The 27046-nt window shown below is 38.8% G+C and overlaps 1 protein-coding gene across 5 annotated transcripts in view; it reads left to right on the top strand.

The window, feature by feature from the left end:
- The window catches only part of LOC124131798 (glutamate receptor ionotropic, kainate 4-like), a 36247-nt gene that overhangs the window by 4374 nt on the left and 4827 nt on the right, over positions 1-27046 (top strand). Inside the window, exons 1-10 of one of the 5 annotated variants that reach the window (XM_046495269.2) lie at positions 1870-2042; positions 5243-5375; positions 6020-6142; positions 6630-6872; positions 11203-11390; positions 16137-16304; positions 23570-23761; positions 24710-24810; positions 25133-25223; positions 26108-26411. In XM_046495269.2, coding sequence (XP_046351225.2) covers positions 5255-5375; positions 6020-6142; positions 6630-6872; positions 11203-11390; positions 16137-16304; positions 23570-23761; positions 24710-24810; positions 25133-25223; positions 26108-26411 — 1531 coding nt within the window. In that variant the 5' untranslated portion in view covers positions 1870-2042; positions 5243-5254. Of the gene's footprint in view, positions 1-1869; positions 2043-4652; positions 4996-5242; positions 5376-6019; positions 6143-6629; positions 6873-11202; positions 11391-16136; positions 16305-23569; positions 23762-24709; positions 24811-25132; positions 25224-26107; positions 26412-27046 lie in introns of those variants that run through there. The other 4 variants (XM_046495270.2, XM_046495271.2, XM_046495268.2 and 1 more) reach the window with 4 other exon arrangements.

The raw sequence follows: 27046 nt of genomic DNA, 5'->3' as shown, positions 1-27046 counted from the left end.
GTAAGCGGTACTTTGAAAAGGATGGCATAGTTTTGTTAATAGTAGAAATTGGCGGTCCGCGTCCACATACTTCTACTTCCAGACAGATGGATGAGGTCATAATATGAAATGTCTTCTATTAATAGTGATTCCATTGCCAGATTTACGATGCGAGGTTTTTAAGAAAATGCAAAGAAAATGCGGAGGACAGTCACAATCGAACATGGCACATTCTAGAGAGAATTTCATCGTACTAACATCGAGTTTGCGTGCAAAGATACTAATACTGAAAGACTGATTCAATGAAGACTTACGATATGGTAACTGTTCAAGTTAACCATCGTGACAAAATGGCGTTATTCATAAGCATTACAATGATCATGCTTCTCACTTCAACCGTGGGAAGATTCCATGTCTTGGACTGAAGAGGGTCGGGTGATGTGGATGGTTGTGTACAATAGTACTCCGATGATCTGACTTGTTTCTCCTGCTTTCAGTCACTGGTTCAGTCAAGTTCAAACTCGATTATGTACCAACAGCCGTGATACACATGTAGCTAGAATGTGCTAACTGGGCGTTAAACAGTATTCACCTACTAACTCACTCAGCATCGGCTATGTCTTCAAAATGGGTGTACAGGTTTTCCCTACCGACAGTTATTGTCGTTGGCGGTATTTCGAAGAGGTACAAAGTCACTATGAGGTAATCTGGCTGAGACTTCCATTAGACATTATCATTAAATAGTTCCATTGTTTGAAGAATGAAGCTGGACATACTATACAGTACATAGACCGACTGCGTGGTTAAAAGGAAAGGTTGTCTGCCTGAAGAGCGGAAGGTCGGGGGTTCAATTCCCGGTCGCGTCATACCAAAAGTCATTAAGGGGATAAAACGCACAGCTTAAAAAGTGTAGGTTTTGGTTTTCCGGAAAAGTGCCGGATACCGGCTCACTTTGAATCCGGCCCGGATATCTTCCAGATACCTTGCCCAAAAATTGTCAAAATGTTGAGGATGCGTTTGTTCTCCCAGAAGTGTGAAACGCATAAAAAATATTTGAAACTTATCAAGAAAATTGAAAATAGCTTGAGGTATACAGGCCAGATTCAAAGCGGAAAGGTATCCATATTAAACTGTGGCATGGTATCTCAGTGTGCCAACATTTTGACAGGCATTAGTCCGGACCAGGACAAGTAGACACACAGACGCGCTATATATGTGCACTAATGTTACTCCGTTATGCACCAGTCAGCTGACCTCTTTGTACAGGCACAAGAGTGAACATTTGATTGATTAATATCAGTTATTTCGAACACTGATAAATGAAATACATTTGTACCTTTGTAACACATCCGAGCTGACGAGACACCTTGGGGATATCATGAAGAGACACCCTTTTGTGGACAGATATATAACTGGGAGAGCCAAACGTAAAACGTAAAAACAAAATAATTAAAATGCGCTTAATGTACATGTGGATAAGGTTGTGAAAGAGATCAACTTTGTGTCTTTAATTCTATTCAATGCATGTTTGTCGGTTTCTAACATTAGTACGAGTTCTTTTACATGTTTTATTGTAGTCCGTTCTTGCACGAATAGCAAGTCTATTAATAATTTTCGATCGCACTTTAATATTTGTCCCAAGTTGTTGATTTCTAAAGCTGAAATCAGTTTCCAAATGCAATCTGTTAGGTAAATCTGGTGATTATTGTTAGCAAACACGTCATGACACTCTATACCTTCCTCGGTTTCCACCGGCAGCGTCAATATAAGTGTTTTTCTACTGCACTACCCACTTTACTACACAATAGAATAATAATGCTGTCATTGTGGGTAGCAAATTATATTCTTTCTATCTCGAACAGCAAGCAGTAAATGACGACTGTGATCAATAGTTTATTGACGTGAGGACTTGCTAGAAACCGTAGCATGCCGTGTGCCACTGTTGAGGACATACCTAATGTTTCGTGACTGGACTGTGAATAGTGGGGCAACCACTTGGCGATTATAAAGCTGTCATTTGAGGGTAACCATTACAAGTGAAGAGTAGCCGGTCCAATGCTGCTGTAAGTTTACATTGTAAACATCGTGTTCGGGTTTTCTTGAAACGCTTCACTTATTCTATCCCTAATACTGAATGGATACAATTAATTTTTTACAATGTTAAATGAGTTTTCAATATGTGATAGGTAGATATCATATTGTAATTATTGTTGCCGCACATAGTTTAATTAAAGTATCATTCGCCTATATACATTATCCAAATACACATTAGTTTACTTTTTTCGCCATCTGCTGGCGAGATAGATGTCCTGACTGGGTGCTGCAGTTTAACAATCCTAGGACGTTTCGTAAAGATGCACATCATGTTTGTATTTCAGTGGTACAAAATTCTATAAGCAAACCCCGAATTACCGTCCACCATATTCAACACAAACGCCTTATTTGTTGTTAAGAGCACGGAGTGCCGATGAGACTATTAATTGTGTTCTTGATGGTCGCATGTGTTCGTGTATATTTGCACTGCAAATTTCTGTCCCATGATGCCATTATCGAAACTTTGAGTGAATATACTAGTCTCAATCCAAATTGGTTTAGATATGGTTTTTCGTTTCCTATGGTACCAGCTATCATATCGAGTTATTGATAAATGAAATGTATTAAAATTATTTAATTGACCATGACTAGATTTACAGATGTACAGATTAATCAAGTTACCCTGTACACAACAAAACACTTGTTAAGTGATCATGATGAGGTGCATGATGTCCCCACAATGGATAACTGAAATGCTGTATATCTCACAGTTAACCTTAACGTTTGTCTTGAACTAAACCAACAACTGACCCATGAAAAAAAGACTTTGAAATTATGATTGAAAAAATGGGCACGTCGTTTTGGCCCATTAAACACTTGGAATAAAAACGTTCTCAGTTTTTTATTTCGAGTTGAGCGATGATCAAATATTTGCTTGACTTTGAGCATATTATTTTGACGTTACAAATATTGACTGATAGTTGATCGTAATAGAGTACTAGTTCGTCAATCATGCAATTAATCTGTCCTGATGTTAATGCCTCCTGTTTTACCTTCAACTTTGAGGATAAGCGTGAACTTCATAAACATTATAATACCCTACCGTAACAATAGTAAAATGAATTTTCAACAACACGTAAAATTGATAACACCTCAGAGGCAGACAGTAAGCGTACTTTATTGGCAACAAATATATACCTTGAATAGTGTTAAGCACTCCCGCTTCACAACTGTCATGTATCTCGAACTTCCATCTGTCGTTTGAAAAATATACATTATTACATTGATGTCTTAACTGCTGGTAGGTTGGTAAAAGAACACTGTGTTTCTCCGCATGAACACAAAGTACCGAGTCATACCATTGGTTCAGAGAAATAGCGGAAGCATCTGAAGGGTTCGCCAAATAACTATTGCCGCAGCAGCTACAAACCATATTATAAGATATTCGATTTCGGTTATCTATTCCAATACGAGTAGAAAAATATATGAAAAATGCATAATGGTTACGATCGAAAAAATATATTATTAAATGGTGCTTAACTTTTCTTAGGTATAATATAAATGTGAATGTATATTCAGAACTATATGTCAAAGATGTCAAAGATAGCATCAGCTTTTTTGATTAGATTGAACAAAAATGTGTGGCATATTTCATTCCAAAAATGATGGCATATTTCATTCCAATAATGACAGATCCATTGAGACACATTGTATACATGTGGCTCAACAGACAGTGGTATGTAAAAGCACATACACGAAAACAAACGCCTGGATATCGATTACTTCATCTATAGTTGTATTGTTCACCCAAGTCAGCTGGGGCGCTGTGTTAAACAATACCCCTTCACAATGTAACAGGATACTGAGGCTGCACACAATATTCAGACATGAAACATTGATAGAACTACACAAACCAATCTATTTACCTTCATCCAAGTACTATCTGTATCCAAAGCGATCGAATTAAAAACTGCATAACGATGAGTAGTGTATTGTCTAATATGATGAAGGTATTACAATATTCTTATTTCACACAGATGGGTTTTATGTGTAAATGTACTATTGAAAGTCTCAGTGTAATGGGTCACAATCTACTTACTAGTTGAGCCGTCACGCCGAAGAATCGGGTTCAACTCGCCACGTGAGTACGGTGTGTGATATGTATGGAATAGTCGTGATAAAGACGTAAGCCACAATTGACCAGTATCTCAATTAAAGCCTACATGAACAGAAGAGCCTGGCAATTGTCAGTCATAAGAGTCAGATACATTAATAGGATTCAGGTAATCTACGTAAGGTAATTTAAATATCCCTATTAACGATGACGTGTAACAGAAGGGCCAGTGGCACAAACCTATCGACATATGTACACAATGTTCATGCTAGCATTTAACACGACGCCGGTGCATTAACTAACCAATCTATTGCAATATTTACATTCATCAGTAGTAATCCTGCATTCCATCCCCAGCCAAAGTGTTTATGTGGGGGACTAAGTGCCCTTAAACATGTGCGGCCATAAATATTCCATTAGATTAATGATTCCAGTTTTAAAAGAGTAGTTTCTAGTGGGTCCAGACACATATTTTACGTATTCGACTACATTTTGGATTTAATGGAACATTTTATGACCCCCTAACGTTTTAAGCATGTTCTACCCTTCGCTCATTTAGATAAGTAACTATTGACGCGGATGGTCGACTTGTCAAAAGTGGCAGTTTAATTGCAAAGCATCACAAGAGACTTCCGCAGCCTCTACGCTTGTGCCCATAGTGACGAGAATACATTGACTCAAGCATCGAACCAAAAAACCTCAACTACTCTGAAACGAATCAGTGTTGTGACTGTCCCGCTGGAGTCGGTCGCATGCTTTGGATCGCTAAGCTGGAGGAATTGCAGATCTGAAATAACATGAAACGCGGTTCTGGACACTATCACTAGACAACAACACACCTGACAGGCGGTTCACTGTGGCAGCATTGTGTGAGTAGCAACTGAGTTACCCAGAGGATATGTTTGGCATGCTTGACCCAATATCTTTGTTCTCCCATATGGAATAAATAATACATTATCAGCATTCATTTATTGCATGATATGTGAACATATGTATTTTCTCGCATGCCGTGCGAACATATGTATGTTTAACAATACATCAAACAAGATAGGTATAATTGCAGTGCGACAGCTTAACGAACTTGTGGACTTCGATGGATCGGTGTTTTATTTATAGGTTGGATGTAACATGAAATTCATGGTGGACTTCGATACAGGAGGGACTCGTGTCATGAGAGTTCCTGTGGAGATATTGAGAACAGCAGTCCTGTTCGCTCTTTGTGCCTCCTTTACAACTGGTGTTGATATAGGTATGTATATTAAATCATGACTATTTAACTCTTTTGCGATCAGCGTTCCTTGTTCTAAGCATTATTTTAAGAACTATTCGCCATTCTAATCTGGGTAAGGTTTATATCACAATATATCTATAAGCAAACAATGTGGTTGGCCTGTCACCACGGACCTTGGACCTCTTGTTATAGCCACGTCTATAACTGCTATAACTGGATTAACAACCCAAACCCAAGCCCCCCTCTAATTATTGACTTGAACCACATGTTCCCGTGTTTGTTCAGATGGACACTTGATTTGCCTTGGCATGTGATTGTGACGGGAGGAAAGAGTTTTGTCACTGTTATTTATGCACAGTGACACAGATGATCCAGTTGTCTAAAACTTCACAATTTGCTATGCAGAGATCAGAAGCATAGGATGGTTAGTTCGATTCCCAGATCACCCTGATGTATTTTTAGGTTCGTCAGCACCAAAGTCCTAAATGTCTGAGACCTGCATAACTTCGGGCTGTCCTATGTTAAGCTTACCCACCGTGATATAACTGATATACTGTTCAAATGGCGTTAAACCATATTCACCAACTCTCTCATTATAAGCACAATCAACAATGCAGAAATGGACATAGTATCAATTTGTATAAAAAACGTTTATTTTGCAGGCATTATTGAGAGCCATGATGTTGAAGAAAAGCACATGAAAGCAGCGCTGAATAATGTAACAAACATCCGCTTCACACGAATAGTCGTTCCCCTTGAACAACCCTTTGTCCTTGTCCGGAATGGTACGTTCAAAGTTCATAGTCATCACTTTTTGGTTCTCTTTTCATGTAGGGGTTACGTATCCTAAACATAAAGCCAGCTCTCTGGAACAGGACAAACAGGAAGGGAAACACAAACTCATCAGAAAGTCATTAGAGAGAATAAATTTATGAAGACGGTAATGACACAGAAGAGACTTTATCGACTGGCTGTTACTAATATCAAAAGGATGATGCTCTCACCAATACAGTGCTCGTGTATTTCACCATATCGGAAGATGTTTTAGATCTAAATGAGCTACGGCCTCCTCCCCACAGAATACTGACACGTCTTGATATTACAGAAATATTGTTTAAAGCAGCGTCAAGCCCAAATCACTTGCACTCATAATGTTTTCATATATAGGGTCAACACATTTAACATCAACATTCATTACCTTTAATTGAACAAGACATTCATATATCAATCTCCACTTAAGAGTTGAGCTACGATAATGGTAATTTGTTTCAGATGTATTCAACATAATAAATAGTCTACCGATTCTTCTGGCACCGATGGACACGTGCAGCACCATACAGATCCTGCTGCGACATTACGGACACAAGAAGAAGAGGGTCACGTGTTTCAGACCAAATCCACAGCCAGAAGAAGAGGTCTTCTTCTCCCCTGCGTTACTCTTCAGTGCGAGTATTTTAACTGCCATAGAACGACTTAAGTGGTCAGCCGTCATCATAATCGGCGATAACGGCAATGGTATGTATATAATTAATAGAGTGTATATGTCATGCTGATTTTACGCCAAGAGTGTCAGACTGGTCGAAGTTTCGAACAACAGAATGATACACACAATGAAACGATTGTCCCGTTATTATCAATGCATCAAATTATCTACGATACGATAAACTTGACGTCAGTAATTTTAGACGATTAAAATTCATTGATATTATGACGCCATGCCGCAAATGTATCCGCACAATCTCTAACGAAATGCCCATTATACATCTGTTTATGGTTAATTTTTTATGAACTTGCCATCGATCTTGCACCATATGGACAAACAATCAAATACTCGACCACTGCAAGGTTAATGTGGCCCCAGCTCGCGACATGCACGACGGTATTAAAGCTGCAATACCGCTCATTACGTTATACGTGATATTTCCCTCACACATATTATCCATGATGGAGGCCAGTGACATAAGATGTTAATTAAATGTAGGTAACCATTATACCAATACCTTGGGGAGACATGGCTACACGGTGTGAAGCCCATTTATTGTGATCATGATGTGGCTGGAATATTGCTAAAAGTGGTGTAAAACCCAACGCAAACACTCACGATAGTCAGTCATACAGGCCCTAAAACAAATATATCCAATCCAGCCCATGCAAGTCAATAATGTTTGGCAAGTCTAGATTACTGCAGTATCAGGGTCTGTACAAATCTGAAAATGAAGAAAGTCTCTGGGCTCCTGTTTATTGTATTTCATACCTATAATTTAACAACTGTTTTTCTGTAAAGTATGTTCATTTCAGAGACTAGATGTTAGTCTAACACTCACTACATCTAGATCTATACATAGATCTGTACCCGTGTTCGTCCGTATACAAAGCATATGCACGCTGTTGACCCATATGGACATACCATCTAAGACGATGTACATGTATCTCTAGGACCACTCCCCATCACCACTATATTCTATCAGTGGATCGTTTCCCTCGAGTTATCTATCACTTACATATTATATATGTATATTCGACCAATTTCTCGAGGCTCCACTGCATGGTTTCAATGTTTATATTAGTATTAAGATATCAAACGTCTGAAGAATTAACAATGAATATTCAACGTGAGTTCATGTAAATAAATGCAATTTGGTCTCTTCCAATTCCACTAACTAGATCATTCCTATTAGCGGTGGCACTTTCAATTCCCACCGCAAACAATATCTACGGACGTATCATCAGAGTTGCAATGAAGTCAATAGATGATCATTGTTCTCAGAACCGCCATAATGGACTTTATTTATTAACTATTAATCATTCAGAATACCCGCGAAGGGCCGAATGGACAAGGTATGTGGGTAAGCATGGCACCCACAGCTTAGCATTAGGCCATACAAATCAATACATAGAATGCTTACTGTTGTAATCACTTCAAATTTTCCTGCACATACATATAGAACAATTCCGATCATTTAGTTATTTTAATTATGAAAGGTGAAATAAACACTTATACGTCATATCAAGTTTATGTTTTGTTTCAACAGCTACATGTTATTTTAGAATATAATATTATCTCCAAAAAAAACTAAAGACTTAAATGAACTTTTAATGTCCTAAGCATTAGAAAAGCTAACTTCATGATAGAGGGAAAATTGAAACCCTCATAGGAATAGACAAACACGGCAGAAACTTGATTTATCAAATACATCTATCTTCCTGTAATGAATAGTGTGACAGTGTTCGTTACGCATTCAGAATCGATTTTTCGGACAAGTTTCATTGTAATTGAATGGTGTGCTTACATCGGGTAACAGCTTGAACGTTATCGGTTGACTGCGTGCTCGTTTCGAGTTAGATGACAAATTGTGAGGCTGTTATACTGAAAATAACTGTACCAAACAGGCGTTGTTTTAGGCGTTGTTTAGACAGAATTATCAGTGAGTTCCGCACTTTAGTTTTAGTATGTAAACGTTTGAGATAAATCTTAGATGTCAGATCTGTTACAGTCCGTTTGATTCCATCTGAGACCGATGAATTGCTCACTAACTCAAAATCTAATAATTGCAACAAAACCAAAATGTGCACAGCGACATGAATTGGACAGACCAACTCTGATGGTTTGTCTCATAATTTTGGACACCCGAATAAAAAAACTGTTTAACAAACGATCCTCATATTGTTGACATTTTTCGCCATCCAATACCAGGGAGGACCAGTCGCTCATGGAATAGCTAGGTAATGAACAGGCATGTGCACCGTATATGGGGGTCATCTCAAAAGCCGTTTTGGGTGTTTAATCGGAGTCACAGTTGCAGGTTTCTGAAGCCGTGACAGTGCATTCGGAATCGGTGTCGCTGTTGTCCGAATCGCTATCGCCGCTGTCCGAGTCTACCCTGATGATCACTGGCTTGATTGTGGCATGGTCCAACCCACTATGTTCCCAATAATGTCTCTCTATTACATTCTCAACTTTCTCAACACACTTTTGCCACGTTTCCTGCGTGATGGTGTCTATTGATTGTTGAACCAGTTTGAATATTGTATTTTGCCTGGCAACATCCGATTTAATGATACCCCAAATTAGTTCTATTGGGTTTAAATCACAAGTTTGGGCGGCAATCGCAAAACTGAATGGCCATGTTCTTTAAGATACTCGTCAACTTTAAAGACAGGTGTGGTTTTATTAGACTTTATAATATCATACAGAACAGGTTTCGTTGCTTTTTGTTGATACGGTATTGCTTTGTGTGTCAACCATTCAATCATATCGCCCTTCCTACTGTTAGACGTTGGGGCTTTTGTGTTAGGTACCTGAACGCCATGATATGGAGCATTGTCCATGACAACCAGACTCTTGGGGGGCAATACCGGTACCAGTTGCGTTTTAACCCATTCTAGGAATACCCCTCCTTTTATTTCGGTATGATAGTCTCGGTTGTCCTTGGATTTTGCCTTGAAGACTAGCGAACAGCCTGGTAGGAACCCCCGACTCTTGCAGCCAGCATGGAGCACAATAAGCCGCTCACCCTTGCCAAGTGGCAATTTCCTGGCACAGAAATCAGAAGAGGAGCTAGGGAGCCATTGTGTTCCTGTGGTATGGGAAGCGTTTTACCACGTTTCGTCAAAGTATACGGGCTCATAACCCTCGTAACGTTTTTCTCGTATTGTGCGTAAGAAATGGTTCCTTAGTCGAACAATATCAGACCTTTCGCATTATGCATGTCTATTTTCGGAGCCTACTTTTTTGTAACGGAAACTAAATTGGTGTAGCAATTTCCATAACTGATATTTTGAAATGGTCAAAGAATGATTTGTCGCCATATATTTTTTTAGAGTACGGGGGGAGACATAGATATTTTGTTTATACAGAGTCTTAATGGCGTTTCTAACCATCTCTTATTGAAATGAATCGACTTTAAAACATCGCTTGGGTTTTGAGATGGTCCCCTCAGGTGTGTCACTGCAGGTTGAATCAGTACACCTTTTTAACATAGTTTTTAACTTCCCTTCTGTTATCCCAACTGCACGTGCAGTTCGTAAACGATACTTTTTCAAAGCATATTGTGGTCTACCTCTTTCACATTCATTTTAAATTTTTTTGAAGACGTTGCAAATTATTGACTTCGCGTCGAGTGATGTTCTCACTGTTTCAGGTATAGCAATCACACATCTATGGTTTGCTCAGCAAGCCTTACGTCACTTTCGCACATGAAACTCGCCCACCTGGCTGTTCTATGAGCGACTGGTCTTCCCTGGTATGGGATGGCGAAAAATGTCAACAATATGATGATCGTTTGTTAAACATTTTTTTTATTCGGGTGTCCAAAATTATGAGACAAACCATCAGAGTTGGTCTGTCCAATTCATGTCGCTGTGCACATTTTGGTTTTGTTGCAATTATTAGATTTTGAGTTAGTGAGCAATTCATCGGTCTCAAATGGAATCAAACGGACTGTTCTTGTGTTTTCGAATTAAGAATTAATGTTTAACCCAACGCATGAGTATAGTGAGCTGTACAAGTTGTACAATCGGAAACGTCAACGCGAGAGCATGATCAGTCTCGAAGGTAAAATAGTGATGACAATTCTAGGAATGGATAACTGAAAATCAGTGATTATACCAAGTGTTCACGAAAAGTTAAAGCATGCCCTGCTTTACCTCACATGATTTCCATTAAAAAGTGCGAATGAGGAGGGAAGTGTGAAATGCCATGCTGAGATCATATATGGGATAGCATCGTGCATGACGTTATCGTTATGACATTCTTCTCAGTAATATAGGGTGACACAGTTTACCTGTCATGTTGGTATGTACAATTATGTAAAGAACAATGTCATGCTTTCTGTATTTCTTGCAGAGGTCTGGAGTATATCTGAAGTACTTACAGCAAGAGGGTTACTTTGCCTCACCTTTACATATAATGCGTCTGATTCAAATGCTGTTATACACGAACGGATTATGAATTCGACAACAATTGATAGAGGATTTCCGTGGAACTATCTTTTGTTTGGTTCAGACAAAGGCGTGCACTTAGTGTTACATGAGGTAAGTTGTTGCTAGAATGAATGAATGAATGAATGAATGAATTAGATATATGTTAATTTTGCATTGGAAAGGAATGTAGTTTAGTCTAAGGAAAACTAGTGTTTAACCTACGGTTAACTTGCTAAAGGTAAATAGCTAGCATAGGGATTAATGGAAGAAGAGGGCACCAAATGATGATGATGAGTTTGTCTGGTTTCGTTGTATTCGAAATATTAACAACGGGTCATCACGAAAACGAATTTTATAAGACAGAATAATATAATGTTGACTATCCTGAAAATAGTTGAAATCATACCTTGATGTGACAGAAACATATCAACCATGAATGCTCATGGTTGATATGTTTCTGTCACATCAAGGTATGATTTCAACTATTTTCAGGATTGTCAACATTATATTATTCTGTCTTATAAAATTCGTTTTCGTGAAGGTATTCAACTTCAGGCTGCTATAACCTTGCATTTCACGATAACACTGTTGACTTTTTTATCTGTTCTTAACTGAGTGACAAGGTTTCAAAGTCACTGGCTTTTGAATCATTTTGTGTTTGTGCATTGAATTGGTATTTGCCTTTTTGTCATCTGTGTCATTACTGCTTCGTAATTAGATCTAGTGGAGGGTCTGCAAAATGAAAAATAATATCACAGGTAAATACGAATATATACGTGGTCCAAAATAGGATGCAGAATGGAACCATTTGAGAAGATTGTAGAGATCAAGTCTGAGAAAGCCCATATGGTTCCAGGATTGTGCAGAAGGAATTGGCGTAACGAAGTTGTTTGAATGTCTTTGCTGGTGACGCCGATTTGAGATGAATACCCTTGATATGTGTACTCTTGTGTGAACTCATGTCGTTGAACAACAGGAAGTTTACAGTGTACGTGCATACGTGTAAGAGTGTGCAATCTTGATATAGAATTATGTATCTCAAATTAGTTAGAAATCTAATTATCGCTGGTGGATAAAAGGATATATTTACTTGTCAAAGTGCATAACTACCATTTAGAAATATCAGTAACAGACGGGTAAATAATAATAATTGTGAAGGGTCGCTTAGCAGCCATGAACATTGACACTAATTGGTATTTGAAGGAAAAATTAATTCATTCAGAATTAATCCTTTCTAAACAAAAGTAACCATTATATAATTAGACATTACATATTCTTTCTAATGTATTCAAATATTACGCCGTTCAATTTAGGATTATTATATAATTAGCCAAATTATGAGGTTTTATGAAATTGATAGTAAATTTATATTTGATTTGTCTGTGCTGATAATCAATTCAAGTCCATATGGTCTTTCATAAAATATCCTTCCGCGCCCTATTCATATATCAATACATGCACACATTCTAGCTGTGAAATGGCAAAGTGATTGATTATTTCTCAAACCGATCCATCTAAACGTGTTTTACTTAGGGGGGAATGTATGGGTAACTCTCAATTCTTTGAAAATATTGTGTCCAATACCCCCGCCAGGACGGACGCCCAATCCTTTTAAGGAAAGAATAAGAATAGTAGAGAGGATATACCCCCATTATAACACATATCACCCTATACACTTTCACAAAACATGCTCTTGTGGAAAATATTTGAAACACAAACCAGAGCTCTTTGTAGCCTGCATTTAAACGGCGTTCATGGCCTTTGTCTGATCCACGTGGAATGTGTTCTCTTCTACTGTTGCACATGCCGGGGTTTTGCATCAATGATTTGCCTAATTCAACGTGAACAATGTCATTAGTAATATGATGAAACTCAAAATTATGCATATTAAATTCCAACGATTGTACAAATAGTTCATTTCATTTCCCCAAATCATAGGCTACGGGTTGGAAAACATGCTAGATTGATAAGAGAAATATATACTAGCTTTACTTGTTTTTCTTTTTTCTCTTTTTTTTTGTAGATGGGGGGTGTTTGCATCAATTATTTGCCTAATTCAACGTGAAAACTGTTATCAGTAATATGATGAAATTCAAAATTATACATATTAAAGTCCAAGGTTTGTACATGTAGTTCATTTCATAACGTCTTGTCATGCGTCGCAGGAGCCGAGGACCGCTATTAGGTATCCCCAAATCATAGGCTACGAGTAGGAGCACCGCTGGCGAAATATGCTTCCTGACAAAGTTGAAGAAGTTCACTTGAGTGTCAAAACAAAATGTGGCACTTTCTATTCCAAATGTACATTGATTGAATTGTTGGTTCAGTATAATCACAACCAACTGTCCATTCCTGAAAAATAATGTACCGTTTAAATGTTTGAATAACGTTACAGATGTGCGTGCTTTAACGACACCAGTAAACCAATGAGCGAGAAAGATCCATAACCAGGCTTCATGAAAAACAAATTGAAATTAATAATTCTTCCAGTTTTTCATTTGTGCTAACTATAAAATTACCAAAAGAAGAATATATTTCTGAGACTTATTCCGATTGTGGATTTCTTGTTGACGACAGTGATTTCGATTATTTCGAGAATTTTAAGAGAAACTATTTTTCGTATCGTCTGAGGCGCCGCTATTCGCTGTTCAGAGTTGAAGACCTTGGCCATTCCGGAAACCTACGATCCAATTTGTGATTTTCGGCACACAACACGAGCTCATTCACTTTATTGAAGCGGTAAACGTCTACGACCTGCGTTACGTCGAGCTCTCCTCCCACTTTCAACTGGCATACTGTTCAAAATGGCCTAAGACCTTAGACCTGCATAACTTTGGACTTTCCTCCCACTTTAAGCTTACACGCCCTGATATAACTGTACTGCTATTAAAGCAGCGTTAAAACCAACCCACTTAATGACTCCAACTAGAATATGGATGAAAAAGACGATTCCTTGATAACATTGACTGAAATGGTCACGGCGGTTCCAGTTCACGTTAGAAATGAACATGGTTTTGAGGATAAAATTCTCAGAAAGACAACTTCAAAGAAACTGATGATAGAACAGGCTATTAAAAGCAGTATATTTAACATTCAACCACGAATTTCGTAAATACTTGATTTTGATTGGTCAATCAGAGGTATCAAATTACAATAAACTCTCTCTTATTGAAACAGATCATTTGACTGTCGCATCACAGTCAGCGAAGCTTATATTTTTAGAACATGACTTCTTTTACAGTCATTGTCGGTAGGCATATTTAAATGATTATATGTACACTTATATGCTACAAAATGCAAAGTTGCGGTTACTACCGTATACAAAGGATGTGTGGCAATATTTCCATGCAGAAAACACGATAGAAATCTGCAGAATGTATTTCAAGCTTTCAGGACAACAGAGAGCTTGGTATTTGGCGCTTTTCTTTGTACGACTGTGACGTCATATCTTTTGCGTCACAATGAAAGATATGACGTCATAATAGTGACGTGTGGTGAAGAACGAAATCTAAACGATTAGTTTTCTTTTCGGATGCCCACCTCATGTTAGCTTACGAAGTGGATTACTACATGGTTTCAGTGCCTGCCATAAGTTCGTGTGATGTAGTAAACAAACTGCTCGAGCACACAGAGCGCCATATTTGTTTTTGAAGGCTGTTGTCCGTGTCTCCGTAATTTCTTTTTATCAAAAACCTACACAAAACACTGGACTCAACCATAGCCGCTTCACTCAATGTGGAGCGGTCGGGTAGCCTAGTGGTTAAAGCGTTCGCTCGTCACGCCAAAGATCCGGGTTCGATTCCCGATATGGGTACAATGTGTGAAGCCCATTTCTGGTGTTCCCCCGCCGTGATATTGCTGACATATTTGCTAAAAGCGGCGTAAAACCATACTCACTCATTCAATTCACTCAAAAGTTCGCGTTATATTTGGTCATGGAGATAAAGATACCGTGTTATCAATGTAGAGCGAGGTTACCTGTAGAATTAAACACGCTACATTGAATTTGGAACCGAAAACGCAGCGTAATTATCTCCTCATCATATGTTTATTATAGGAGAGCATAGTTGGCCACAAACTGAAAGACAGAAAAGGTCGATAAAACAAACGAGCCGCGCCGCGGTGAACGTTATGTATACCGTCGGTGTTTATGTTTTGTGAATGTTCATCTGGACCCTGCATGGCTGCGGAAAAGACTATAAAGAAAATAAATTTGTCAATATATAGTCTACTCTTACTTTTACGTTCGGTGTAAACAAACGTACCGCTTTAATTGGCTGACTGTTTTTGTCCTTCAGCTCTTGAATTGTGATCTACACTAATGGCTATGTTTGGAAGAGGCAGCAACTTTCAAAACTGGTATTTCGTAAACTACTTTTGCGATTACGTTAAAACAAGACATTCGTTTATCATTCTTCATTTTTAGTACAATATCATCTGAAATAAACAAGAACATGTTCACATATGTATTGTTGAATGTGACATATATAGAATCTCACCCGAGTGTCTTTTGATATCAAATATATCAAAATGAGTTGATAAAAGTGGAAAAACTCTAAGGCTAGCGCTTGCTTCCAACATCATTCTTCCAACTTTTTCAGTTTGTAGTCAGTAATAAGCAGTGTCTTAAGTGTAAAAAGTACCGCTAACAACTTCAGTAGCAGAGCCATTAGTGATTTCATTTGATTGTGACGTCATCGTAACAATAACGTCACAATGGTCAGCAAAGCATTGTGATACAATTTCATTGCAGCTGTATCTTCCATGTAGATATCGCTTTTATTAACCCAAGCGATATCGCCTGTGGGAGGCAGATTTGGATGATACAAAATATTACTTCACTTGGTTTTTTTTAAGGCTGAGAAATTTGACATCCTGAACAGACGTCGAAGCGACATGCGGTCGACATCCCAGTGGCTGGTGGTGATGCAGGAAGGGGACCTGGAGTTGTTCCACACCGACAGCTGGCTCGACAACGTCGCCATCATGGTGTACCCCAACATCTCCGCTGATTGGCCCATCATGGTAAATATCGTTCAACAATCATTTGAAGCTCATTTTCAACAATTTCGAGAACGCCTGGTGCCATAATTGTTTTTACATTGATGACTGTATTTATGTCATGTTATTAAATCTTGCTTTTACTTTTTCTTTGGCATGACATTAATCGCTGCTTTTTCTGGTCCAGTTTCAATAATTTACAGGACTCCGTGATATACAATGTATCTGGAACTAACGTTTTAGGAACAGTTCATGCCATGAAATACCATGGATTTGTTTATACATATAACCTATATCTACAAATAACAGAATTATGTTAAATGTGAAAAAGTTTCCTTTTTTACACATCTTTCCTTTTTGGGTCCTTGGGCAACATGGTTTAAAATTTAAGTGTTAATTTTATTATATTTATGTTTTTCCTTCTTTAATATGTACCCATGAAAACAGCTTGTTAAATTCTGTAAATACATTTGACCGAGACCGGTCGGTTTCCGGAATTAAACTGGGTCGTGTTTAAATAACATTGTTACTTTGCGTGATTGATCTAAAGCGGGTTTCTTAACAAGCTGAACATAATATAGATACAGTTCAACCTTTGTAAAGAAAGTGGTGTGTGTTTGCTTCAAAGTACCTTCAAAGTTATCAATTATACAGGACGGAGAATTCACAATTCATGTTGCTATGGCGTTTTCTGTTCAACAAGATATTTTCATGTTTGTCTGAAGTAATTATAAACTGAAGTCTAAATACACACTCAGTGAAGTCGATATTGCAAAATTCAGCACCAGTTGACATAAACACTCATGGCTTCAATGCTTGTTTGCCAAGTATGCAAAGCCTCCTCCATGGAAAATATTGAGTGTTTGTGAATCACTGTCATTTAGCCGATTTGATGTTAGATAAAATGTATGCATGTAGGTGTATAGGGCCTATATATATATATATCTAGTGGCATTAACACAACAATGATATTCATGTGTGATATGTTGTCCGATTTCAATGACATCACTAGCGTTCATACATTGGCTAACAAACTGAAGTTTGCTTATAGCATGTGTTGAACGTACTGTTCTGAAATCAACCACATTGAAAGTAATTGTTCAAATAATATTTGGCCTCCTAAATAATGACTGATTTGTTTGGTTATCAAACGGTACTCGGTACATAAAAGTTGACATAAGAGAATGGGACATATCTTAGGAACGGTTATGTGTCCGTAACCGTTCCTTAATTATGTTACCATTCCCACAGGGAAACAAAATATTAAGAGGAAGAAGGGACGAACAAACATATAATTGGCTGTTGGATTGACAAGAGTTGCTTGACAACTGTGTGAGGATTTTAACGAAACGTGGTATCATAATAGAATATAGAAGTTGTCATTCATAAAATACCGTGCCTTTACTGATATAATTGGCTCTCTGTACACAACGTAAGTGTAAGTATAAGCTACATGTAGTGAGGTGAGGTGAAATTGGGTTTAACGTCGCGTCCAAGATTATTGCACTTATATAGCGACGTGCGTGCACGTGTATTTGTGTGTGTGGCTGCTTGTACTAGTCCGGACTGATGCCGATTTATAGTGCTAGCTCACTGAGATACCATGCCGCAGTTTAACATGAATACCCCACTCAGACACAGTATACTGACTCCGAGCCGACCAGTCCTTGTTTTAGCCCCTTAATGCCGAGCGCCAGACAGGGTAACAACAAGTACAATCTTTTAACGTCTTTTTGTATGACGCGGCCCGGGATCGAACCCTGGACCTTCCGCTCTCCGGGCGGACGCTCTACCACAAGACCACGGAGGCGGTCAGCTACATGTAGTAATAGCAAGACATTAACATTATTCATCAACATATTTTATGTTAATTCTGTTTCGGTCCTACACAGGCTCCATAGATTATAACTTAAGGGATAACCCTAAAACAGTGAAGTGTAAAACAAAAGCATGTACAGATTCATTTATACGAGGTGAGGTGAGGTGAGATTGGGTTTAACGTCGCGTCGAAGATTATTGCACTGATATTAGCGACATGCATGCACATGTGTGTGTGTGTGTGGCTGCTTGTACTAGGCCGGACTGATGCCGATTTATAGTGCTAGCTCACTGAGATACCAGTTGTAGTTAAACATGAATATCCCAATCAGATACAGTATACTGACTCCGAGCCGACCAGTCCTTGTTTTAGCCCCTTAATGCCGAGCGCCAGACAGGGTAACATCTTGTAAAGTCTTTTGGTTAAGAGGTGGCCGGGGATCGAACCCCGGACCTTCCGCTCTTCGGGCGGACGCTCTACCACTAGACCACGAAGGCGGTCTTCATTTATACGAGCTACAACACGACATTGGAATAGGCTACCAGAAAAAAACCGTTACTTAATGTAAGAACGTGGTACATGGAAGGGGATTTCAAATATTGAAACAGGTTGTGTCAAATTATTCACAGTCGCCACAAGTGTGGCTTCAGTGATTAAACGCAGATCAGTATAATAGACATATTTTGGATATCTCTGTGGATATCAAACGAAAGATGTTTTACATGTCTTTTTCATGTGTACAAATTACTTCAATCTTCGAAATGAAATGTAATTTTACCAACCTGGATACTCTTTACAAACACTGCGATGCGGAAATTCGTATTTGAGTAAGGTGAGGTGAAATTGGGTTTAACGTCGCGTCCAAGATTATTGCACTTATATAGCGACGTGCATGCACGTGTATGTGTGTGTGTGGCTGCTTGTACTAGTCCGGACTGATGCCGATTTATAGTGCTAGCTCACTGAGATACCATGCCGCAGTTTAACATGAATACCCCACTCAGACACAGTATACTGACTCCGAGCCGACCAGTCCTTGTTTTAGCCCCTTAATGCCGAGCGCCAGACAGGGTAACAACAAGTACAATCTTTTAACGTCTTTTTGTATGACGCGGCCCGGGATCGAACCCCGGACCTTCCGCTCTCCGGGCGGACGCTCTACCACAAGACCACGGAGGCGGTCTATTTGAGTAAGAGGTCAAATCCAAATATTAGATTTTGTTTAAAACTTTGTATAATTCAATGGTTACAGTCATCCTTCACTGATGTAATACTTTATCATGTTTTATGTGTCACGGAGCGGGTTTGACACAAGCGGTTCGCTTGTTTTCCAATCCATTTTCATATTCTAGAGAAAATATATGTGTTCAAATCAGGACGAAGTTGTTGCTATATGAAAGCCGCATGCCAATTTCCCGATGACGTTATGGTACTACAGTATTCATGTTCAATAGACGAATAAAGTGGTCATTCTACCTGTCCACTAAACCAATCGTGATTGGAAAAACCCCATTATTTTTAGGTCCTAAATTGTGCACGTATCTGTCAAACGATTTGGATAATTTCCCGGGCGTAAGCATTTCCTCAACAACACAGAAAAGTGTATATTTAAGAACAACTACTAAAACCCTTACCAGTCGATATGACGAAGTAACACAGGTTCGAATATTAAGGGATTAAAAAACCAATAAAACATAAGGAGCACATATGTACATTAAGCCATTATGTTATTCTTTGCTTATAACGCCGCAGTCAGCAGTATTACAGCTATATGACGGCGGTCTGTAAATAGCCAGGTCTGGACCAGACAATCCAGTGATTGACATCATGACCATCGATATACATGTACGTAATTGGGATACGATGACATGCCTGTCCACCCGATCCTGTTAGTCGCCTCTTACGACAAGCATAGCCGCCAGTTACAATGGTTGTGAAGACCTAATTTAACCCGGATCTTTCTATAAGGCATTCTGACATGCAGCGCTATGTGTATACGGTTGATCCTCACTTTGCTACCACACTGATGGAGATTAACGGTTACCGTGTTTATACAAATTAAGCGTCAAAACTTGTTTCCATATTCATAAGAAATCTACGAATCGAACATTATACCGCGCATGTGTTTTCCAATCATTTTCAAATAGTGATGACACCAGGTGTTCACGAAAAGGTGAGCGTATCCTGCCCTACCGGCGGTATGTGTCACAAACACATGCAAAGGCAAGTCAATTGTTCACCTGAAAAATACACAGGAACATATGGTGTAAGTCCAAATATGGAATTACACATGTTCTTCTCCAACACAATCCCAAATATGTATTCTCACCCGCCATGTTGGTTTGGAAAGGCGACGTTTCCCTGGCAACAACCTAGATGGCGTGAAAGTGACCATATATGTCTGTGCGGTAGACCTAATTGTGTGTCTTGACCAATGTTGCCAGACATAAATTGCCTTGTGTATCATGGGCTTCACTTAAAAGCCCAAAAGATCGATGGAATCTTAAATCAAATACACACATTTCAAAGTGGTTAAATGGAACTTGAAGTAGAACTATTTATTTAAATTAGCATATAAGGGCTATCCGCTCTATACCAATAATAATATATTGAAGTTTGAAACAAATCAACGTTCAATGAGTGTTCATCCAATATTGTGATACCCTGGCCTATATTTATATCCGTTAACGTAGGAGTTTTAGCAAAATAAAAGTTACTGGTAATTTAAGTGGGAACATACTTTTACGTGCCTCTGATCAATTCATGTACGCATCTCTATCAACTCGTTTGTTGCGTTGTTGCGTCCAATCATGACAATATCTGCTTGTCTTTGGTTCAGATCCTTAGTTTACCCAAGTATATCATAGCTGGTCTGTAAGCATCCGTGCACGGATTTAACATGGTAATAACATCGACGACTTGAGTCACATCGGACATTCTTTTTATGAATCTATCACCATAGGATATAACAGAAATATTACCGAAGGTAGAGTTATAAACCAATTTTATCATGTAGGCTGAAGCAATTCTAAAGAGGTATAACCAAATTTTCTTCTGATAACGAAACCATATTGCCGTGATTCATTGTTGAATTTACAAGACTCATCAGAAAACAATTGTCCAAAACACAATCGTACAACGTAACACAGTCTTTGGAATCTGACCGTCTTGACGTCATTTGTACCATACACTGGACATGTTGTTGTACAAGCAGGGACAGGGGGATTAGATTAATACACACATGATGTACAAACTACAAACAAGTTACAAATACAGTAAACTACGGTTATAACGAACACGCTTATAACTCAACTGACCCATATAAGGAACCTTTTGTTGTATATATGCTATATATCTGCTTATAACGAACTACGGTTATAACGAACTAAAATTAGTGGTCCCTTTGAGTTAGTTATAACCGTAGTTTACTGTACATGAAATCTGCTGACCGTTGTTGGTTTTGAAGACAACAAAGCCGACGATTCTGCAATTAGACACATCTACACAACTCATAATTTTTTTTTATTGCTGTGTATGTCGATCGATGTAATTTGCGGTTGCCCACCACTAGTTAAACAAAATGGACGCACACATATATCCTTTTTTATCACATAATTAAAGGTAAATGCTATTTATAATAATATTCCCTATAATATTTAAGAAATAAACAACGACCACGAGTCGTTTATTTCTTATCTGAAATATCGACATTATTTTCTCTCTCCCTGAAGATGTTCATAAAATTTGCAAGGTTGGAAAATATTTACCCCGTATTTAAATAATGATGACTTCCTGAAAACAATCCGACCTCGGCCATGTCGCAGAAGTCTGTTTTATGAACAGGGGGTTAAGTTTGATATTTCTCCGATATTTTCACATTTCCTACGTCTATTATCTGTACATTTTCGTAGTACAATGTGTTAGCGTTAAATATACCACGCTTCGTCATTGTTCTTTGCGATTTATCGCGTAGCTATCGTGTATTCATCAATAATTTGTTTACTCCAAAACCAATTAATTATAGGAAGGAGTAAGAAAAATGACGGTAAAAGGTGAAATAAAACAACAAGCAGGAATTAGATCACCCTATAATACACTAGGGGGTTTGGAAGAGCGTCGCAGATTGTTACAGATCATTTATTAAAATTTTAACATTTTATGATAAAAATGACTGACGTTTCACAATCTGGCTTCAGCGTATATGTAGCGTTATATTTCAGCGTTTTTCAAGCACTGAAACCAAGTGCAAGTAGTTTTTTTAAAGTTTCCACACGATATTTACTTTTTCCAAGCTACCACTGATATTGCCGTTGACATTATTTCCAATGTGGCGTCGACTTTAACATCCTTGTGTAAAGCCCATTTACGTTCTTGCAGACAAAAAAGACGAAAGTGTTTATAAAATAATATAAATTGCAAGTGTTTCCATTGCATTTGAGTGTATTACCAAGCAAGATTTTTTGCGTTTGTTTCCATCAATCTGAAAAGATAAGGACACGCCCAGGAGGAGACTACTGTCTCCTGTTTACTTAATTATTTCAGAACTGACTTTGAGATGGATGTATAAACAAAACATATTGAAGTCAATTCTAAATTGAACCCAGATTGGGAATCGAACCCGGGTCTTCGGCACTGAAGACGAGCGAAAGCGATAGCCTTAGGCTATGCCCAAATCCATTACTTTTTAAAAAATATATATGCTGGTTGCGAATAACATTTATCTATCTGCACTGCTAGCTGTTGACAATTGACCGAAATGTACGAGAATATCGCGTACGTTTATTGATTTGACAAGACATACGACACTGTACTGAACTGCACCGTATGACTGTATTCCCAACTTATAATAAAACTCACAGAGTGTCGATTGCCATGTAAATACTAGTACATGGCATGGCGGAGGATACAGGCGAAACTTCCTTCTACATAATTAAATAGTTTGTGCATTGGTGCCTGCTCTCGAAACAATGTGATTCATTTGATTAAGCACTGGTATTTCCCCTGTGCAAACTCATTCGAATTGTTCGCTCTTCGACTACTGAGTGTCGGATAGAGGTCACGAGATAGATTTGATATTTGCAACTACGTTATGGTGACTATGACAGTATGTTTGAACATATATGCTTTTCGCGAGGCAATGCCATGACATACCCTGATAACTTTTAAATCAATGTTTTAAATCATATGTTTGCGGTGCGAGTGCTCTGTCAGGCTTATTCATTATTACCATCATGAAACCTGGACTACATATTTATTAAACAGAAGAGTCCTTTCCGAAACACAGTCAGGTCCGAGAGGGCGCACATTTTCATCACCCAATCCTGAGTATTGTCAGGTCTTAGAACATTCGGGTACTCGAACCTACATGTATTCTACCCTTAAGCCGTAAATTATGACGTTAATTAAATATCGTTTCCAGAAAATATATACAAAATGAAGTTAGAGCATGCTTTAATTTGCGTTTTTGAAGCAGAGTGACAAGACTTGCTGGGGTGACATATACACCTTGATGTATCGTAATGTGGGGGACGAGCACGTCAGCCGACGTCTGGCACACGTGGGCAAGTTCAACTGCAGCGGTTTCGTCTATAACTACACCCAACTTCTTCCAAACCTGGAATACGGCTTCAATGGCAGGCTCTTTGTAGCATCAACAATGAGGGTATTGTTAATTTCCTTTAACCTATCATTCCTACACATGACACTGAAAGTTACTTGTATTCTATGAGGTTTTGTGGAATTGTGGTATCGTTGGTTGTTTAGCTTTAACGGGATACTAGGATAAGGTCAACTGGCAATGCCAGCATGTTTGATTCAAGTTATTAAGACTCTTCTCAGCTAGTTTGCCATGTGATTATTATGCATGTCGGTCTTGCAGATAATGATTACCCTTAATGCACAGAGATAATGTCGGTATTTCAAACATAATTTCGAGAACCGAAAATTTGTACCCGACAGCCTTGTTAATGCTTTTAGAAGGGACATATATATTTATTTGATTGAGTAATAGACTACAACAATGTTTCTATGGACCGAGTATCTCATTCTCCCAAGACATGCAACGTCTTTCTTTAAATGAACCACACAGGCGGAGGTACAACATAATTTCATAAAGACAGCCAGTGAACAATGTGAGACAAAATTAACTCCACGCACCAAACGAAACCCGCAGCATATAAAATGGTCGGCATATAAAATATTTTAGATGCAGTCTTACTTCTCATGATCGATTGAATCGATTCTAAAATTAGTTTACGCTTTGCTTCACTGTAAGCACGTGGGTGTTGTTGACATTGTATTGTGAAGTGATGCACTTCGGTGCTGATCGTCAGTTCGAATACTTGATTCACGTTCATTATGGCTTATGATCTTTTTAGCATCAGCCAAGTGATAACCGTAAACTTTGGGTATCCTCCCAAATTCACAAGCCGTGATATAACTGAAACTGTTCAAGCTGTGTAACCCTACTTACTCAGTTACAGTCGAACCCGGTTATCGCGAACCTAGCGGTGTTCGAGATATCCGGAGGTTCGAGACAACGAGGCATGAGCATCCAGAGAGATCAAGTAACAATTATGTATGTGAACCTGTGAACTACACTTCCTTTCAGTGGGTTCCTTTCACGTTTGTACACAACATCTCCGGGCAGCTGCAGTTCGAGGGCCTGTGTGTAGATATGCTGCATGAATTATCTCTCACACTCAACTTCACGTACGTCCATTTCCTTTGACAATACCTTGAATAAACCAACTCAAATATCACGTCCACCATGCAATTCATTCTGATGTGATTCCTCCATGATGTATTGTTCCTTGTTCTTGTTACCTATTCAGAAATATTAACAAACAAGCTTCTCCCTTCTCTCTCATCAAATGGTATCGATTTATCTCTTTTCTTTGTAGAATACAAAAAGGCTTTCAAGACTATACATTCATTTTCAATAGTTACTTAAGTGATGTGCAGTATCTTTACATCAAGGCTCTTATGATTGACTATGCTGATAAATTCACCATTGTGGCTACCTCTTCTCCAGGTACAAAGTCAAGCTCCCTATTGATGGGGAATGGGGCCTCGAGATAGCGCCGGGTGTGTGGACTGGAATGGTTGGAGAGCTTCAGAATAATGTTAGTCATGTTAATATATACCACAAAAGCTTTGATAGATATATCTCATTAATTTCGTGAATTATATATGATATGCATTTGTAAAACGTATCGAATATCTCAGTAACCCTATGTATGTTGATAACTTAAGCCCCGTTAAGTCGAATTCTGTTATCTTGATATTTAGTTTACGACTACTAAAGAGTAGTCCCCGTGGAATCGTTATCGGTACTACAAGTATGATCTGAAACTGCTTCCTCTCGAACAACAGATAACTCGACATATATTCGTGGGCCTCACATCATACACTACATGTACCTTTCTTTTGATGTATATTGGTTCTAGAATGATATGAATAATCCAGGAAGGCAGATTACTAGTCGTTTGATCTCTAGTCTCCAAGATGTGTCACTGTCGGTGAACTCTTTACATGGACACCGGGTCATTGTGTCCATTTCATACTTGCCTTCTGTGATTTCACGTTTGAACTGATCATGAACAACCTATGATTGATTTTGTATGGACCAAAACATAGAACCTGCGTTATCATGATCATGATAGTCAATATCAGCATTTGAATGAATGTCATAAATATTAGAAAAAAACGCTTTTGGCTGACGTGATGCGTGTTGATAGACAAGATTCACAGACTAGATATACAACTATTGCCTATGACTATTTCCTAACGATTATGTCAGATCTTATTTGGACACTGATCCAAAGTCAGCTCTACCTTCGATAAGGACAATTGACGGATGAGGCAGTCGGACCGTTTTTTGTTTCGCCTTGTATACTTTTCGTTGTTGTATTTAATCCGACGTGGTTGGTTACAACTATTTATTAAAGCAATCTCACATTTCACAGTCACTATTTTTTATTATCCTCCTTCATGTCTACACTTTCAGCAAATTGACCTAACTGTGGCAGCATTGACCATCTCGTCTTCTCGGCTTAAAGTGATGGACTTCACATACCCGTTTGGGTACGACAAGGGTGTCGGAGTGTACCGCATCCCGAGTACTGAGTCCTCACAATGGAAGACTCTGTTCTTTCCTTTCTCGTGGCAAGTGCACATGTGTCTCGCCATCTCCTTTGTGTTCTCCGTGTGTCTACTCTACTGCCTCCAGTGGGTGAGCAGAGATAAGGCGAAGAACGACCTGGATTTGGGAGATACCACTTTACTGATCTGGGGGATGTTTATTCGTTACAGTGAGTAAACTATGCGAATGAGCAATTCATAATGCACATGACAATTTCTGAACAATCCCATAGGTGTATTCATGACAATTCTTAATGGATAGCAACTTCTTATTTTCTTTGTACGACGTTTCAGAGCTACTTCTTGCTCCTTCACCAGGTGAGTTGGGTTTAACGCCGCTTTTAACAGTATTCCAGTTATATCACGGCGTGTCAGCTTAATGTGGGAGGAAAGCCCGAAGTGATGTAGGTCTCAGGCGTTTACCACTTCGGTGAAACCCACGAGCACGGGCATGGTGGTGACCAGCCTAGAAACATAATCGGGGTGAACCGGGATTCGAACCCACAATCATAGGTTTCTGGCGTGTCCAGGGGACGCAACTCTGCACAGCGAATCGCGGCGCCTTAGACGACTGGGCCACATCCCCACCCCCCACCTCCCCCCCTCCACCCCAGGAGGAGCAAGGAGAGGCACTGTAACGTCGTACAAAGAATAAAAGGAGTTGCTACCCCCCAAAAACAAAGTGTCATGTATTCATGTTCTCCCAACTTCTAAATACCTCTTAACGATTAAATTAGATTAAATATCAATAATGAAATATATACCATAGGTGTACATCTTTCGCGGATCCAGAGGGGTGTGGTGT

This window comes from Haliotis rufescens, unplaced genomic scaffold, assembly GCF_023055435.1.
Source record: "Haliotis rufescens isolate VD_foot unplaced genomic scaffold, xgHalRufe1.0.p SCAF_3, whole genome shotgun sequence".
In the NCBI taxonomy this organism is placed as follows: Eukaryota; Metazoa; Mollusca; class Gastropoda; order Lepetellida; family Haliotidae; genus Haliotis; species Haliotis rufescens.
The sequence above is the reverse complement of the archived record's forward strand: the minus strand, read 5'-3'. Positions and strand labels throughout refer to the sequence as shown.